The 16,884-nt window shown below is 36.8% G+C and overlaps 1 protein-coding gene across 2 annotated transcripts in view; it reads left to right on the forward strand.

Annotated features, from left to right (window-relative positions):
• Window positions 1-16,884, forward strand: part of LOC131040026 (1-acyl-sn-glycerol-3-phosphate acyltransferase LPAT1, chloroplastic) — an 80,188-nt gene that overhangs the window by 42,426 nt on the left and 20,878 nt on the right. For both annotated transcript variants that reach the window (XM_057972899.2, XM_057972900.2), the window contains exons 3-5: window positions 4,552-4,958; window positions 5,159-5,260; window positions 5,424-5,738. In XM_057972899.2, the coding sequence (XP_057828882.2) occupies window positions 4,552-4,958; window positions 5,159-5,260; window positions 5,424-5,651 (737 nt within the window). In that variant the 3' untranslated portion in view covers window positions 5,652-5,738. The remainder of the gene's footprint in view (window positions 1-4,551; window positions 4,959-5,158; window positions 5,261-5,423; window positions 5,739-16,884) is intronic.

Below are 16,884 nucleotides of genomic sequence, written 5' to 3' on the forward strand. Positions count from 1 at the left end.
ATACCTGCAATTGAACTAAGCATGATTTTAAAGTCTTAGACTAACCATACACAAGGATACACAATCAACATATCCCCAATGGTATGAACCCGAATCCATCAAATACTTGCACACCAGAAAGGATCTATCTAAACCTGCTGAAGGAAACCATTCAAACAAAAGAAAACCAAGATAACAAACACCATACTTCAATGTTCATATATTGATTTTGGCTGTCATTACAACAATTTCTATAGCAGTTCTACTCTATTCCTAACTACTAAATTCTAACCTTATACAAAAACTCTAACCTGTTCTAACTGTTTGACTATGAAAATCTAACCTTTTACAAGAGAAAGGCCTCTGCCTTTTATAGATTTTACAATTTGAATCAAAGGCCAGGATTGGCTGCATCCAAGGACCCTGATCTACCTTCTAGAAGCCTAGCAGCTTTAACCCATGCCCATTTAATCCTCAGTTATCCCCGCAACCACCTTCTCAACTATTGACCACTATTTGACATCAATTCGGGTCAATATGGTAGTTGGAAATAACTGTCTTGTGTTCCTTTGTTTTAAAATATCTTGAACGAAGCCCATAGGTAGTCTTGTACAATAAAGTATTTTAGTTTTTAAATTGATTTTTTGGAATTACTTCCAGCAGTGCATTTCTGACTTTGCACATTTTGAGTGTTCTTTCATCTTTGGTCTTGAGGATGGACTTCAACTTTGTGGTCCAGGTGGTGGCGCGCTTCCCCATGCTTGGTTTTGATCCTCTGCAATGCGCTCTTCATTAGTAGCACCTGGCTTTGTCATTTTGATCCCATGCTCCTCGTTCCCAGCTTTAATCGTGATCAGGTCTTCAATTTGCATTTAGGTTTTCGCTTTGGCTCTTCTTGATGTTGTCCTGCAAACAATGAATTCCACTTTTAATAATCATTTTGAAAAATTAAATAAATTAATTTAACAATCATATTAAATTTTATCTTTAAGTGCCCCTCTTCTCCAATATGAAATTCGGGCCTTCTACATGTTTTGAGCGATTTTGGCTTTCCATTTTAAAACCACCTTTCACTTATGAAATTCGTACCCTTGGATCAAAATGCGTGATTTAACTGTTTAATCACCCAAGTCTTGGAATTTCGTGTATACTGGAGGTTTTGAGAGGTTTACTTTTTCAAGTTATAATCCTATGTTTGGCAAATTCGAACATTTTTGGCAAATTCGAACATTTTTGGCAAATTTGAGAGATTTCGTTTTAAGTTTAAAATGCCTTTGTTTGCCAAATTCGGACTTCTAAATTAAAATTGGAGATGACCTTTCAAGTTGCAGTACCTCTCTTTTTAGTTTTTTGGGCCTGAGAAGCCTCTTTGAGAGATGTTTCTTTTTTCATGCTAAATGTCTCCTTGGCCGAATTTCGGGTGAATTGACCTTTTTGCGAGATTTCTCATTGACTTAGCACTTTTCCCTCTTCAGTTGCAAAATACAGGTTCTTTGTTCAAAATGAGCGATTAACCCCTTTAAACTCCCTCTTCCTTTGCACTAAAAATTGGGCATTTTGGTGAAAAGAAGAGAACATTATATTTGTGACTTAATTTAATAACTCCTCCCCCCCTTTGGTAGACTTTCGGCCAATTGGACAAAGAGGTGTGATTTTGTTCTTTTCATCATTTTTGGCTAAAATGAGGACTTCGCACGATTTTTACAAGTTCCTATCATTTTCGGCATTTTGGCTTATTTAAGTTTTCGGTCTTTTAAAGTTAAAATGCAAGATTTTATTTCTTGAGTTTTCGGCCTAAAAGATGATTTGTGAGCTTTATGTCCTTTCACGATTCTAGCTTTTGAGCCGATTTTGGTGAACTTGGCGTCTTTTTTCCTTTTCGGCTTGTTGAGCCTTAAGGCACGACTTGATTCCCCTTTATCATTTTCGGCTTGGGGGCCGAATTTGTGCGATTTGGAACCTTTATAGTTTTTGGCTAAGAGATGATATCGCGCAAACTTGACGTTTTTGATTTTCGGCATTCTTGGTGACTTTGCGTGATGTCAGACTCCTTGTTTATTTTCCCTGAAAGGTGCGATTTCTATTTCTTCATTTTATTTTAGTGATTCTCGGGCTTACTGGTTGCCTTGCGCGAAGTTTAGGGTTTAGTTTGGTTTGCAACTTCGGGTATTTTGGACAAAATGCAGACTTTGCCTTCCTTCACCCTTCATCGCGACCTGATTAAGGGACGAAATTCGGCCCCCAATCCGAAATGCAAGAGTTTTCAAACGCCTTACACTCCCTTTAGTAATTTCGGGATTTTGAGAGACATTGTGTGAATTTTGTTTTGACCTGGCTTGATTTTGCCAAACTTCGTTTTTGTTCCACTTAGCGACTTCATCACTGTGTGGGCATTTTCGGGGTTGGAAGGGTTTCCAGTAGATTGCAGAACAAGGGTGAGGGGGTCCCCTGAAAGAGGGGTGTGTGTGCAACGATAGAATCTGATTGAAATAATAAGACATTACAGAATCTGAGTTATAACAGTAAGAAATTAATAATGCAGTGAGTTGCAGCAGACTGTTATATTTCTGAAGTGATTGGTATGCCACTTGCTGAATCTAATATTTATTAATTGGTGAATCTGTTTAGGAACATAATTTAATTATTTATTTAACTTGCCAATCCATCAAGAATTTTATGATTAATAATTATTCAATTGATTTTCCTACAAGTAATCATATTTGGGGTTAATAAGGAAACGTGGTGGGGAGATGCAGTAGTACTGGTTCCCTCAATTAAGTAAACCACCCCAAGTTCGTTTGCTTTTGAGCCAAGGGGTCGCATTGTCTTGGATGGATGTTCTGCACGCTTGAGCTTACTTGTGGAGAATAGTCTTCGAGCGCCCTATCATGCTTTCCAATTAAATTCCTAATATGGCTTTTGGAAAAAAACAAAAACAAACTAGTATGGATCCAAATGCATAGGAATTATTATGATCATTTTGTTTGATGTTAATTGATTATTTTTCTAAGTTCAATTGCTATTATGTAATTTAGTTAAAAAGTACTCTTTGAATATAAATTATATTATTGGAATTGTTATATTTGGGCAAAAATAGGGTACATACCCAACAGAGTACATCTGCAATAGGGGACATTACATAAAAATATTTGAAAATGCATTTGGTTTTTCTGTAATCTAGAAGCTTCTTATTATTTTTTTGCATATTGTTTGATAGTATGCTTCAATGCTTTCTTCATCAAATTCTGCATCTATTAATAGGAAAGCTGCTGCTTTTATGTGTGAAATGTCTTTCATTTTTCCTGTAATTGAGAATCTTGTAATTTTCTTGTATATCGTTTGATAGAATAATTCAATATTTTCAACACTGAATTCTGCATATATTAGTAGGAAATTCATTGCTTAAAATATGTGAAATGGCATTCAGATTTTCTGTAATGTTGAATCTTGTAATTTTCTTGAATATCATTTGATAGCATACTTCAGTATCTGCTCTCTCATCTGCTTCTATTAATAGGATGCCAACTACTTTAAATGTGTGAAATGACTTGCTGGTCATCTTCGTTTTTGTTGATGCATGATAGCCTCGGTAAGATAAATGATTGAATGAGAGATAAATGAAGTCTCTCATTCAATCATCTATCTTATCGATAGACTATAATAAAGACTTCAGTTATCATTCCTTCATTTGATGATTATTCTTCGACTTATATATATACAACCTTACTTGCAAATTCCGATCAACATCGGATTCTTAACCAATGCTTAACTACCGATAATTATCGGTTGTAAATCATAAAGCATAGAATACCGATTGGTGTCGGTTTACATTGTTAATCGTATGCACACCGATTAGTATCGGTCAAACATGTTAACTGTGTAACACCGATTGTTATCGGGTTTAGTTTATAACAGCATACATACCGATTAATATCGGTTGACTTGTTTATGATATACACACCGATTGGTATCGGGTAACTTGTTAAGTTTTATATATATACACCGATTGGTAAATGCGATTATGATTGAAAAGGTGCGATCAAGTAATATCTTGATCGGTCATGTCTAATAGACATGACCGGTCAAGGTATTGCTTGATCCTCCTTGTAGACATATATATATCAATCGGTGATTGTGAGAAGGACATTGAAATTGATAAATGCTCTTTCTCCATCTGCAACATACCAGACAATAATCAGATTTATTATATTAAGAAATAACACATACTTGAAAGAAAAGATAACCTTGAATATAACTTGCATCTTGAATTGAAAATTGAATAACATTTACAGTTTTTGAATCTTGTAATTTTTTTACATATCATTTTGATAGTTTGCTTCAACTTTTCTCCATCAAACTCCGCATTTATTAATACGATATCCATTACATAGAAGTTAAAAATGTCTAAAGTTGTACTCAAATTACCAGTAATTTAGAATCTAGTGATTTCCTTGCATCATTTGATCATATGCTTTACTTAGTGATATTTGAAATGACATTTCTATTTTTAAAATTTTAAAATTTTGTTGTTTTCTTGTATATCATTTGATAGTATGATTCATTTGTAAACAGATGCATCATTGGGTCCAAAACTGAGGGCGATAGTCTTCTACATTGTAAACTGCATTGTGGCTATTCCTCTGTTTGTCGTGATGCTAGCAGCCCATCCCTTTGTTCTTTTGTTTGATAAATACAGAAGGAAGATTCATCACCTTATTAACAAGGCATGGGCAAGTCTCTCACTTTTACTCCTTTATAAAGTGGATATTGAAGGGTTGCAAAACTTACCACCACCCGATGCGCCGGCTGTGTATGTTTCTAATCATCAGAGCTACTTAGATGTATATGTTTTGTTGTTGCTTGGAAGGAGTTTCAAGTTCATAAGCAAGACCAGCATATTTCTCATTCCTATTATTGGATGGGCAATGTTTATGACTGGTCACATCCCTCTGCGCCGGATGGACAATAAAAGCCAGATGGTATTTTCATATTTCTCAGGCATAACTGCTTTCTTTGAAGTATATTTCAATATTTGTATGGTTGAATTGTCATTGAAGGTTTTGATTACCAAACATGAACTCCAATACCGTGTCTTGAATAACAATATTATCACATGCTGATGTGGATGTTTTGTCACTTGTGTTATGCTACTAATAGTCTTGTATAATCTTCAATACAGGAATGCCTTAAACGGTGCCTGAATGTTCTAAAACATGGAGCTTCAGTTCATTTCTTTCCTGAGGGAACTCGCCCAAAAGATGGAAAATTATCTACTTTTAAGGTGAGATAGATCCTTTGTGATCTGGCAGTGATGTTAAATCAATCACATATGGATTTATTTTAAAAAGTTGTGAGTTAAAAGCAAGATTCTCATTTGGTTTTGTTATTAATATGCATTGAAAGTGAATGAACTAAATCCTAACTTTCTTGTTGATATGTCTCAGAAAGGCGCATTTAGTATGGCAGCAAAGGCTAGAGTACCTGTTGTTCCAATTACTCTTATTGGGACAGGTGAAATTATGCCAAATGGAATGGAAGGTACTTTGAGACCAGGTTCTATAAAAATTATTGTAAATCAACCAATTGAAGGCACAAATGCAGATGAACTGAGTAACAAAGCAAGATCTGTGATAGCACAACAACTTGTAATGCATGGCAATGGAGTGCATTGAATGCATTTAGATTAGTAATGATGATTGAATTGGATGGTTTGTCAGCATTCGTGCCTAAGAATTGCAAAGGTTGCTGAAGAGCACAAGGTTTGATTTTCAAACATGCCCTTGCATTTTGATCTCCTGTTGTTTTCTAAATATTAAAATGCAAGGTGTAATTTTTCTCATCCTTCATTTATGATATACAGTTTCTGTTTGCAAATCTTATTTTCTAAAAGACGATTTTCAGTAGATTGAAAATATATCTGCGAGGCATATCATGAAAATAGAAGTCCCTATCCACTTGTATGTGCATCGTATAAATTAGAAAAAGTTTATCATAAAAGTAAAAGTAGTAATCCTTATCTGCTTGTATGTCCATCATACAAATTAGGAAAAGTTAATCTTAACATCTTATAGAATCAACAATATATTATTATATACGATTTACAAAACTTTAGAACAAAAACATAAAAAGGGCCATTATAGCCTAGCAGTATAAACATTAGAAAGTAGGCTCTGGTTTGTATGGGATTGCCACAACCATTAGTGCCAACGATTTTACTTATTTCAGCAACCACCATTGCAAATGCGTCCAGCAACTTTCTTGTTGTGGGGGATGGCTAGCTCTATGTTAGATGCTTCATCCCAATCATCGATGGCTGTCCTTGGGCCTGGTGCAACAAACCTTGGAAGTTGGTATCATTGGGCTTATCTTTGCTTCTGCTCCTATTTATATGATAAACATGTATTCCAGGTAATTTGTTATTGGCACATCGGACTAAACCGGATTTTTTCACCTAAATCTTTCTGCGTAGCCCTTTATTGCAATCTCCAACTTGTATTTTGGTTATGATTGTATGGGTGCAGATAGTGGTGCACACTGCACATTATGTTAAATAACTGTTGGCTGCATTAAATGGAGAGCCGATTCAATATCCATGAAGCATATTCATATACCCTTGTGTTTGAATGCCTCTTGTTGACAATACACTGACAGCTTCCCAAAAAAATTGATTATCATGCTGACTATTATCATTATGCACATGTTCCGATCTATGACATTCCCATCCAAGATTAGATGTATACTAAATTGTTTGGTCTTAGTCAGTCACACATATAGGCGAACCCTCACTGCTATACTCGTCTTGTAATTTGTTATAAATAGAGCCTTCCGTCTCTTTTGTAAATATCAGTTTATGCAATTACCATTGCATGGTATTAGAGTGGGAGCTGGTTTGGGTTTGACTCCCTCACGAGGGGCCCAAGATTTTGGAAGGGTTCAGTAATTCGCAATCGCGTGTGAATTTTCAATTTTTTTTTTTTTTTCCAGGGTTGAAGGTTTTTGTGAAGATTATTTTTTGGTGGAATTTTGGTAGGGTTCTGATTTCAGCATTTTTCTTGTCTATGCTAGATGGCACATTTTTTTTTCCGCAGGGGATTTAGATGTTTTTTGCACCCCGCGCCTAGACTAAGAATCAAGGGTATTCCTTGTTCTTGTGTGCCGTTGGAGTACTGCATGACCTTTCTTTGGTTGTTGGGCGCCGTTTGTCTTCCATGCGTGGAGTCTTGGTTTGCTTTTGGCTTGCGTAGCTGTCTGGTTTTTTGGACGCATTTCCCTTTTGAACACCGTTTTTCATCTACGATGGTAGGATTTCATAGGTTTTTGAGCCACGTTTTTGGTCGCCAAAACCCGCATTCATTGTTTTGTGTTTGGTTTTTCCGCGACTGGGTGTTTTTTTCGTGATTTCAGGTTGTTAGATGTGATGTTTTTTTTGCAAAATCTGGGTGTGATCTGTGCCCAAGAAAAAAGGTTTTTCAGAAAAATTGTGGGTTTTTTTGTTCGGCTAGGGTTTCTCATGGAGGGTTGGAAAAAATCATTTTGGGTATTTTATAATTTTTTGTCCTTAAAAAAATTATTTGTGGGTTTTTTTATTAATTTTTGTCCTTAAAAAAATTATGTGGGTTTTTATAATGGGTTTTTTATTATTTTTTTGTCCTAAAAAAATAAATTATTTTTGGGTTTTTTATAATTTTTCCTCAAAAATTATGTCTGGGATTTATAATTTTTTCTTAAAAAATTATTTTGGGTTTTGATCGATTGTTCTCCTCAAAAATCGCGTTTCATTTGTAATTCGCGAAGTTGCTTGTTCACGTGGGATTTTGTTACTCCTGGTTTTTTAGGAAAAAATTATTTGATGGGTTTTTCTAATTTTTTGTCCTCAAAAAAATTATCTGTAAGGGTTTATAATTTTTTCCTCAAAAACTATGACGGATGTTCCTGTTTTAGGGTTTTTACCATTTTCTCCAAAAAAACAATGATTTGTAAAATGGAGTTTTCAGGGTTTGACGATTTTTTCCACAAAAATCGTGATTTTTTGCAGTCTGTTTTGGAGTTGCTAGGGCGAACAATGCTCAGTGCTCATTTTGCAAAAGTTTTTGCTAAAATTGTGTCTGTTGCTGTTTGGAGGGTTTGCCAAATTTTCCTCAAAATCGTGGTTTTAGTTTGAGAAGTAGTTCTTGGTATCTCTAGCGAGGGATAGTTTTGTTTCCCAACATCAGGTTGGACAGATTCTGGTTCTCTTGATCAATAACATTCTGCATATCCAGGGAGGGTCTCAGCAGCAGTAGAGTGTTATGAAGAGAAGGGGCAGCCTTCATTGTGTTTGTGATCAAAAGACCTGTAGATTGTCTTTTGTAGGTTTGTTAGGATGATGACCATTAAGGGAGGGTATTAAAATAATGTAATGTTTCTTTAATGGTTATCTTACTTAGTTTCTATTTTTGGCTTCAGTTCACGATTGTTTCATATAGAAACATTGTCTTGTAATTTGTTTTTAAATAGAGCCTTTCATCTCTATTGTAAATATTATATTATACAATTACCATTACAAAGTCATGGAGCCTTCTCAAGTCATTTTCATTAATGAGTAATTGTAAGGAAAGAAAAAATTTATGTTAATGTTCACATGTGAACAAAATAGTTCAATGGGACTTGAAAGTATGTCTAGTGAAAATAGCAAGATGGAGATAAAAGAGTCACCTTGGAAGCTACAAACTAAAATATAACTAAAGACTGAACAAAATCTGAAAGGCATTCTGACAAATATGAAAGAAGGGGGGCAACTCATGGCATGGAAACCTCAGTCCTTTTAGAAAGGAAAGAACCAATGAGATCACAAAGATTACTAAAAATAGTCTATAAGTAGCGCAAATGAACAGGAGAAAGGACTCATTACCATATTAAATGGCGTTAAAGACACTAGAATTTTGGAATGGGCAAATTAGATCCAATCTGTATCACCAGAAGAAGAGACATACTTGCTGGTAACCGTGAAGGTACTGATGATGTTCACCATAGAAAGGCCCAGGCTGAGAGATCCAGGTTAGATGATTCCATGCAGTGCAACTAGCATCACCTTAGAACTATGTCTGAAGCTCTCCTAACATTTAAGTCCGATGATCCTCCACCATCTAAGATAATGCTGGAGGTGGCAAAGGAACTGGTGATATGCACTTGAATAAGATACCTTCAACTTGGAGTGAGATATAGTGGGAGTGTGATGCCTTAGGTGATGCTTTAGGTGAGATAGATGAGAAACCTTGGTTCAAGTGCATGTAGAAGTATGTTTGTAACACCCCACTAGGGGATGTCCCTTTTGTGTATCTGGTAGGGACATCTTTGGGTGATGCAAATGCCATTTAATATTTTGGTTGGTTGCATGCCATTTGTTAAATACTACTTGGGCAATTGGTCTATATTTAAAACTTGTTCTAGACTATAGTTTGATTTAACGAATTGTAGCTATGATGACTCTTGTGAAAGGCATTGTAATGGTAAATTGATTGATTACAAAGGAGATAAAACTTCTTAAATAGAGATTTACAGAACAAAGTTCCCAAAACAAAAACTAACTACGAAAAGGAAATTACCTTAACTAACTAAATGACCATTATAGAAATATCACTATATTACTTTAATACCCTCCCTTAATGATCATTCTACTAACTACACCATGTTGCCCCTTAAATTTTCAAACTTTTTTAGGGTCAAAGACTTGGTTAGAATATCTGCAATTTGATCCTTAGTTGGAACATACTGCAAGATCACAGTTCTATCCTCAACAATGTGTCGGATGAAATGGCAATGGAGCTCTACATGTTTTGTTCATTCGTGGAAGACTAGATTCTTGGCCTTCTTTAGCATCCCTTGATTATCACAAAACAAGGGTGAAGGCCCTGCTTGAGACATTTTCATGTTAGAAAGCATCCTCCGTAGCCATACTGCCTCACATGCGGCTTTAACAGTTCCTCAATACTTTGCTTCTGTCGAGGAAAGAGCTACTGCTTGTTGCTTCTTATTGGTTTATGTGATTGCACCCATACCAAGATTGAATAGATACCCATAAGTAGACTTCCTGTCATTAACAAAACTTGCCCAATTTGTGTCTATAAAATCAATCAGCCGAGGATCTTTGCTTCTCATGTACAGAATGCTAAAGTCAGGTGTTTGTTGTGACGTTTTCACACATCGCCCCATTGCAAATGGGAACCCCCTTCTTTTTAGGCCCTCCTGGTTTTTTGGCTTGCATTTTTGTGGTCTTTTCGCAGCGGTCTTGTCAATCTCTTTGCTTTGTAAGTGTTTGGGGGTCATATTGATTAAATCTGCTTTTTGTTTGAGCAAATTTGGCTAAGTCTAGGACTCGTTTTGTGAATTTTAGGGTTTTTGCCTTCTGTCCTAGATTTTAGGGGTTTCTGTTAGGGTTTTGGAAAAAATGAACATACAACTGGAATTAGGACCCTTCAAGGAACCTCCCAGTAAAATTTGAGTTGAAACGGAGCAACTTTCTATTTTTAGAAAGTTCCTATTTTTAGGGAATTTACAGAGTCCCGGATTGGTCTAATTTTGCCAAAAATTAAACTTACTATTTTTAGTAGGTTCTATTTTTAGTAAGTTTTTTTTTTAGTAAGTGCTCTTCTGACCTATTTTGCCCAAACCTTGACATTTTGAAACACTTACTATTTGGGAAAATCTATTTTTGGCAGGATCTTCATAGGAAAACACTGAAAGCTGAATATCTCCGAAGACGCTGAAGACTGAACGTTCTTGAAGACGATTTCTAAATCCGGAAAATTCAGAAGGCAGACAAGTTGGATAAAAAATGGTTAACTTTGGAACTCTTATTCCAGAAGAGGAAAGCATGCAAAATCATCCAAGTCTAGAAATTCACATCAATCCACCAATGTCATCCTGATCCGAAAATGGCCTGAAATTTGATTAAGTCTAGAAATTTGGAAGATCTTCCAAAATCTAGAATTTGCATTATGATTCCTATGGACCTGAAACCACTCTCAAACATCCTCACAATATATATGAAATAAAGTATAAGAAAGGAAAATGACATATTGAAGATACCACTTATACTTAAATGTTATATTTCATATATATATCCTGACGAAGAGCCTGAAATAGTGCAAAAATCCACCTCTCCATGGACATGGCCAAAATGCGCCCAGGTATGGGCTAGGGCGCTGAATTCATGAAGTCATTCACACGTGCAAAAATCCAGCTCTCCATGGACATGGCCAAAATGCGCCCAGGTATGGGCTAGGGCGCTGAATTCATGAAGTCATTCACAAGTGCAAAAATCCACCTCTCCATGGACATGGCCAAAATGCGCCCAAGTCAGGGCTGGGGCGCTAAAACCTAGAATGAATTCACAAGTGGAATTTTCCACCTCTCCATGGACATCTCCAAAATGCGCCCAGGTCAGGGTTGGGGCGCCAAAATGAGAAATGCATTCACAAGTGGAATTTTCCACCTCTCCATGGACATCTCCAAAATGCGCCCAGGTCAAGGTTGAGGCGCCAAAACCAGAAATGCATTCACAAAGGGAAAATTCATGAATCCTTGGTGTAGTTAAAAAATTTCACTCAAGCAAAAAAAATTGAAATTTTGCCTAAGGCACGGAATCCAAGGAGTCAAGGAGGAATAAAAGCAGAATTCCCCTTGGGCGAATTTTCAGTTATGCTATTTTTAGACATCAAATCCCGACCAAATATGGAAATTTTTTATAGATTCAGAATCGGGGTGAAATTCTTCATCCAACGAACCTGGCTCCTAAATTCTAGGAGGATCCCTAAAAAATAGGGATGTTGAAAAAGAGGGATGGACAATTCACAAAGTAATGGAAATTCCTTCCTTTAGGACAGAATTCCAGGAAAGATGAAAATTTGACTAAGTATTGGAAATTCCTTCCTTCATGACAGAGTTCCTGAAAAAGGTGAAAATTTGGCTAAGTGTTGGAAATTCCTTCCTTCATGACGGAATTCTTGGAAATGTGAAAATTTGGCTAAGTGTTGGAAATTCCTTCCTTCAGGACGGAATTCCAGGAAAGATGAAAGTTTGGCTAAGTATTGGAAATTCCTTCCTTCGGGACAAAATTCCAAGCAAGGAAGAAATACACCCAAGGATGAATCGAACATAAAATTTCTAAGGCAAGGAAGGAATCAGGGATGAACTGAACAAGAAATTTCCCCTCCAGGGAAAAATTGGAAAAATCCATGCTTGGGCATCAAATCACATCCAAATTTCAGAAGTTTTACAGATTTGGATTCGTAGGAGAATTTTCTCTCTCCTGGACTGCGAAACCCTAATTTGGAAATTTTCCTAAAAAATAGGAAATGTGCAGAATTGATGAAAAACCTTCTCTGAGCAAGGAAAGTTGAAGAGACTTCAAGAAAATTCTTCCTGAATCGAATTTTCCCTCTCCAACAATTCCCGATGTGTAGGAGGGGATATACGACGGCAGAGTCCATTTGCATGGCGAGGATCTATTGAACGCATGGCAGTATGGTGGCGCATTCATTGCCGGAATATTTGACCAAATGGCAACCTGGTCATTGCATGTTGAATTTATGGCAGATTCCTTTTGCATGCAGTCGCCGCATGTGGAAATGATGGAGCATTTAAGACATAATGGGGTGATTTTTGCATGGATGAATATTCAACGCATGTTGGGCGAATTTGAAGGAGGTGGTGCATTTAATGCGCAATGGATGCTATTTTGGGTACTTTTGAATTAATTGTATATGGGCATGATGGGTTATTAATTGGAGATTCCCACCTTGTTGCATCTTGAGTGGAGAATCTTTTAGGGAAAACCCTAATTAGGGTTTTGCATGTAGCCAGGGCTTGAAGCCTATATAAGGGGTGACCCCCCTCATTTGTAAGGAGAGGGAGCTTTGTATGAAATTGTTGCAATAAGTTTTTGAGAAAATAATAGTGAAACATTGTTCTCTGATGGTGTCCACTTGAGTTATTTTTTCAAAACTTGCATGGTTTCACCTTCCTCACTTAGATTAGAAGTAGTAAAGTGCTTTGATTTCAATGGAGAATGTAATGGTGTCTGATGAATTTCCATGGTTCATACTTTTTGTATCTTGCTGATTGTAAGTTGCAGTGTAAAGTTAGCCTGAGCCACTAAACTTGTGCTAAGTTCAGTTGTGGACAGTTGTTTGGATTGCGCCGTTTTGGGTATTCAAATGCACTTTCTCAATTTGAAAATCCTTCAATATCCTCAGAAGATTGCACCGGTTCTTGCGGAGTTGTAGTTGAACTTGGCGAAGCAGAGCTTGGTTTATTTGAAATTTGTCCACTAGAGCACTATTCATTGTTATCACTACCCTTAGGAGTAGATTTAGATCCTTCTGAACCCTTTCCCTTTTCTTTCAGTTCATTTTAGTCCGTTTGAAGCAGCAGCATCGCAGAATTGCTATATCCAATGATGGAGTTCCAGCCACAACAAAGAAGTGAAAGAATGATGCAAACGTAAAGCCCCTTGGATTACCAGCAAACATATCAGCCAACTGAGTCACGTCCACGCATTGAAGGAACCTTGGAGTCGATTGTTTGAACTTCTTGCAATCTTAGCATACAATCGCACTTTGATCAAGAGAGAGCGAAGTGACCGTTAGGCAACTTTATTCTGTGTTCGACGCTGTCATAAAAAACACGTCAACAGTGTCCCTTTGACATATCTCAGTACACACTTCGCTGCAATACAATGTTCTGCCTTAGGGATTGTCATGAAGCGAGAGATGTAGCTCACAACATAACTTAGATCAGGTGTAGTGGCTGTAAGATAGATCAAACTGCCAACTAGTTGTCAGAATGTTGACTCATTCACCATTGGTGATGGCTAATAGTTTCGGCCCTTTCTCCATAGGTGTAGATGAAGGTTTGCAATCTGTCATCTTGAACTTGTCCAGCGAAATCCTTGCATACTTCGACTGAGAAATGAAAATGTTGCCACTTGTCTTCCAAACCTCTAAACGAAGACAATAATGCAAAAGACCCAAATCTGTCATATCAAAAGCCTAACACAAATTCAGTTTGATCTGTTCAAGCAAATGTTCCCCACTACCAGTAATGATAATATCATCCATATAGATAGCAAAAAAAATGATGGCATTACTAGTGTTCTTGACATACAAGTTGGGATCCTAAGGGCTTCTCTGAAACCCCTGTGCAACCAAATATTTATCAATCTTGATGTACCACGCCCTGGGGGTTTTCTTTAGGCCATAAAGAGCCTTTACTAGTCAGCATATGTGGTGATCTTTTCCTCCAACCTTTAAATCTTGAGGCTGTGCCATGTAGACCTCTTCCTCCAAATCACCATTGAGGAAGACACTCTTTACATCCATTTTATAGACTGTCCAGCCACGTGCTACAATGGTTAGAACTAGCTGGATGGTGCTCATCTTTGTTATAGGAGCAAAGGCCTCCTCATAGTCAATGCCTTCTCTCTGCAAGAACCCCTTAGCCAACACTTGAGCTTTGTATTTATCAAGAGTTCCATCAACTTTGTATTTCACTTTGTAGACCCATTTGAAGCCAACGGGTTTCTCCCTTGGTGGAAGATTTGACAAAACTTGTGTTGTTCTTCAAAACACTATGATGCTTAGCTTCCATAGCCTTCTCCCATTCAAGTTTACCTTTCACCTCTGACTAATCCTAAGGCTAATAAACACTTTGAATGTTAGCCATAAGAGTAAAGTTAACTATACTCTTCTTGCTCTTGCCTCTGGATGATCTACCCTCAACAAGCTCATTATATCGAACATTGCTGATGAGCTTTTCCCACCACTTAGGCTGTAGATTAGAACCATCTTCTTCCAAATTAGGACAACGATTATGACTTGGGTTGACTGGAATGAAATCATTTGGATGCTGATCTAGGTTGTCTTGAGGGAAATCTGCTGGAATAGGATTGTGCCTAGGAGATTCCACAAGTTTGGAATTGTCAGAATCTTTCCCTTTAGGTGAAGCCAATGGAAGCTTAACACCCAAATCCTTGGCCTTCAAAGGCTAATCTTCAAGACTCGTGATGGGAGAAGATCCTTACACATACCTTACTATTCAATGACTAGAGATGGTAGACAGCTCTAGAGATACCAACTATAGACATGCTCCAAAGAATTATAGAAGATGCATTATGATGATAGCAAGAAAAAATGGAACAACAATACACACATGATATAGCAAGCATTGTCAAACTCTTTGCCTAATTTCTTGAGTGCATGCAACATCCCCTAAAGAGGTCTACCTCCTACAAACCTTTTGCTAGTTCCACAATGTACAAGGTGCAAGTCAATCTAGACTCCCTATTTTTGAAGGCAATATAAACCTAGATACTCTAGATTACTGGTTTGATCTTGATGCAATAATGGTCAGAGGGTTTAATGAAGGATTATCCAACCATGAAGCCAAATGAGCAAACACACAACAGAACTTAATGAAACAACAAAACAACAATATGTTTTTTACTCATTCACAGCCATAACAGAATTACAACTTGTTCTTTATTTGGCCAAAAATGTGAGAAACTTTTGGAATATATGTAGTAATGATGGACCAATAAATATTAATGTGGTTCATACCATAAAATCTCTTGGGTCTAGTGAACATTTAAATTTGTTCCTTTGTTGCCTCCTCGGAAAGGTGCCTTATGCATCATACAGTGGAACAAATTGTTATTTTGTTAGACTTGGCAGTAGCCTAGAAGTGAATTACACTTTTGCAGTGATCCAAATATTTTGGAACTGAATATGATGTTGTAGGCACAATGTAGAATTTGTGTTCCCGAGTGAAAGCTAAAATGTGCACATTCCCTCACTTTGTGGTGGCTAGAGGAAAACCTATACAGTCTATTTCAACCTTAGGAATCCAAGATGAATCTTCTTTAGGCCTTCCTTTCCATTTGACCAAATACTCCTCATATTACCTATTCCTAGTACTTTTGTCAATTCTACTATCCAAAATTTCTCCAATCTATTCCTCTTGTTGTGGTGGTATTTGATCCTTCCATTCTATTTTTGTGCCACTATATGTAAAGTCTCCTTCCTGATAGTGATATAGATTTGCATACGAGTGATATACCCAAATTTCTTGATAACTCCACCTCATATGCGCTTCCTGAATTGAACCTTTTTGATAATTCTTCATTTTTCAGCTTGTTGTATGCCCCAATTGGAAATCTCCACCTCATATGCATTTCTTGAATTGAACCTTTTGAGTCTTTGACTATTTCGCAAGGGCCAATTTCTTCATTTTCAGCTTATTGTATGCCCCAATTGGAAATCTTTCTTTTATAAGATATAGCGTCACTTCTTCTCGTATTGCAAACTCCTTATATCTTCTTTCCTCATCTGTCTTTTTTTCATTCATCTTCACGAAATGAGTCTCTACTTTAGTATGGTCTTCCTTCATATGTTCTGCAAAGTATTCTGCTTTTGTACTCCTCTTTTCTTCATTGCTTATCTCTCAATTTTGATATGTTGCTTGGACTATTGCAATAAGCAATCACAAATGGCATTTTCCTTGTACTTCTATTTATTGAATTGTTTTTTGCAAACTTTGCTTGTGCTACGACCATGTCCCAATTTATTGTCTTCTCTTTAACTAAACATTTCAACAGATTGGCCAAACTCCTATTCACCACTTTTTTCTGTCCATTAATTTGTGGGCTGTGTGCTGAATTGAATCTCAAATCTGTTTTCATTTCTTCCATGATGTCTTCCAAAAGCAACCAACAAACTTAGTGTACCTATCTAAAACGATACTTCTTGGCAAACCATGCAATCACACTACTTTCCTTAAAAATAGATTAGCTACATGTATCACATCATTGTTCTTTTTTCATGGAATGGAGCATGCCATCTTAGAAAATCTATCCATAACTACAAATAT

This window comes from Cryptomeria japonica, chromosome 11, assembly GCF_030272615.1.
Source record: "Cryptomeria japonica chromosome 11, Sugi_1.0, whole genome shotgun sequence".
NCBI classification, from domain to species: domain Eukaryota; kingdom Viridiplantae; phylum Streptophyta; class Pinopsida; order Cupressales; family Cupressaceae; genus Cryptomeria; species Cryptomeria japonica.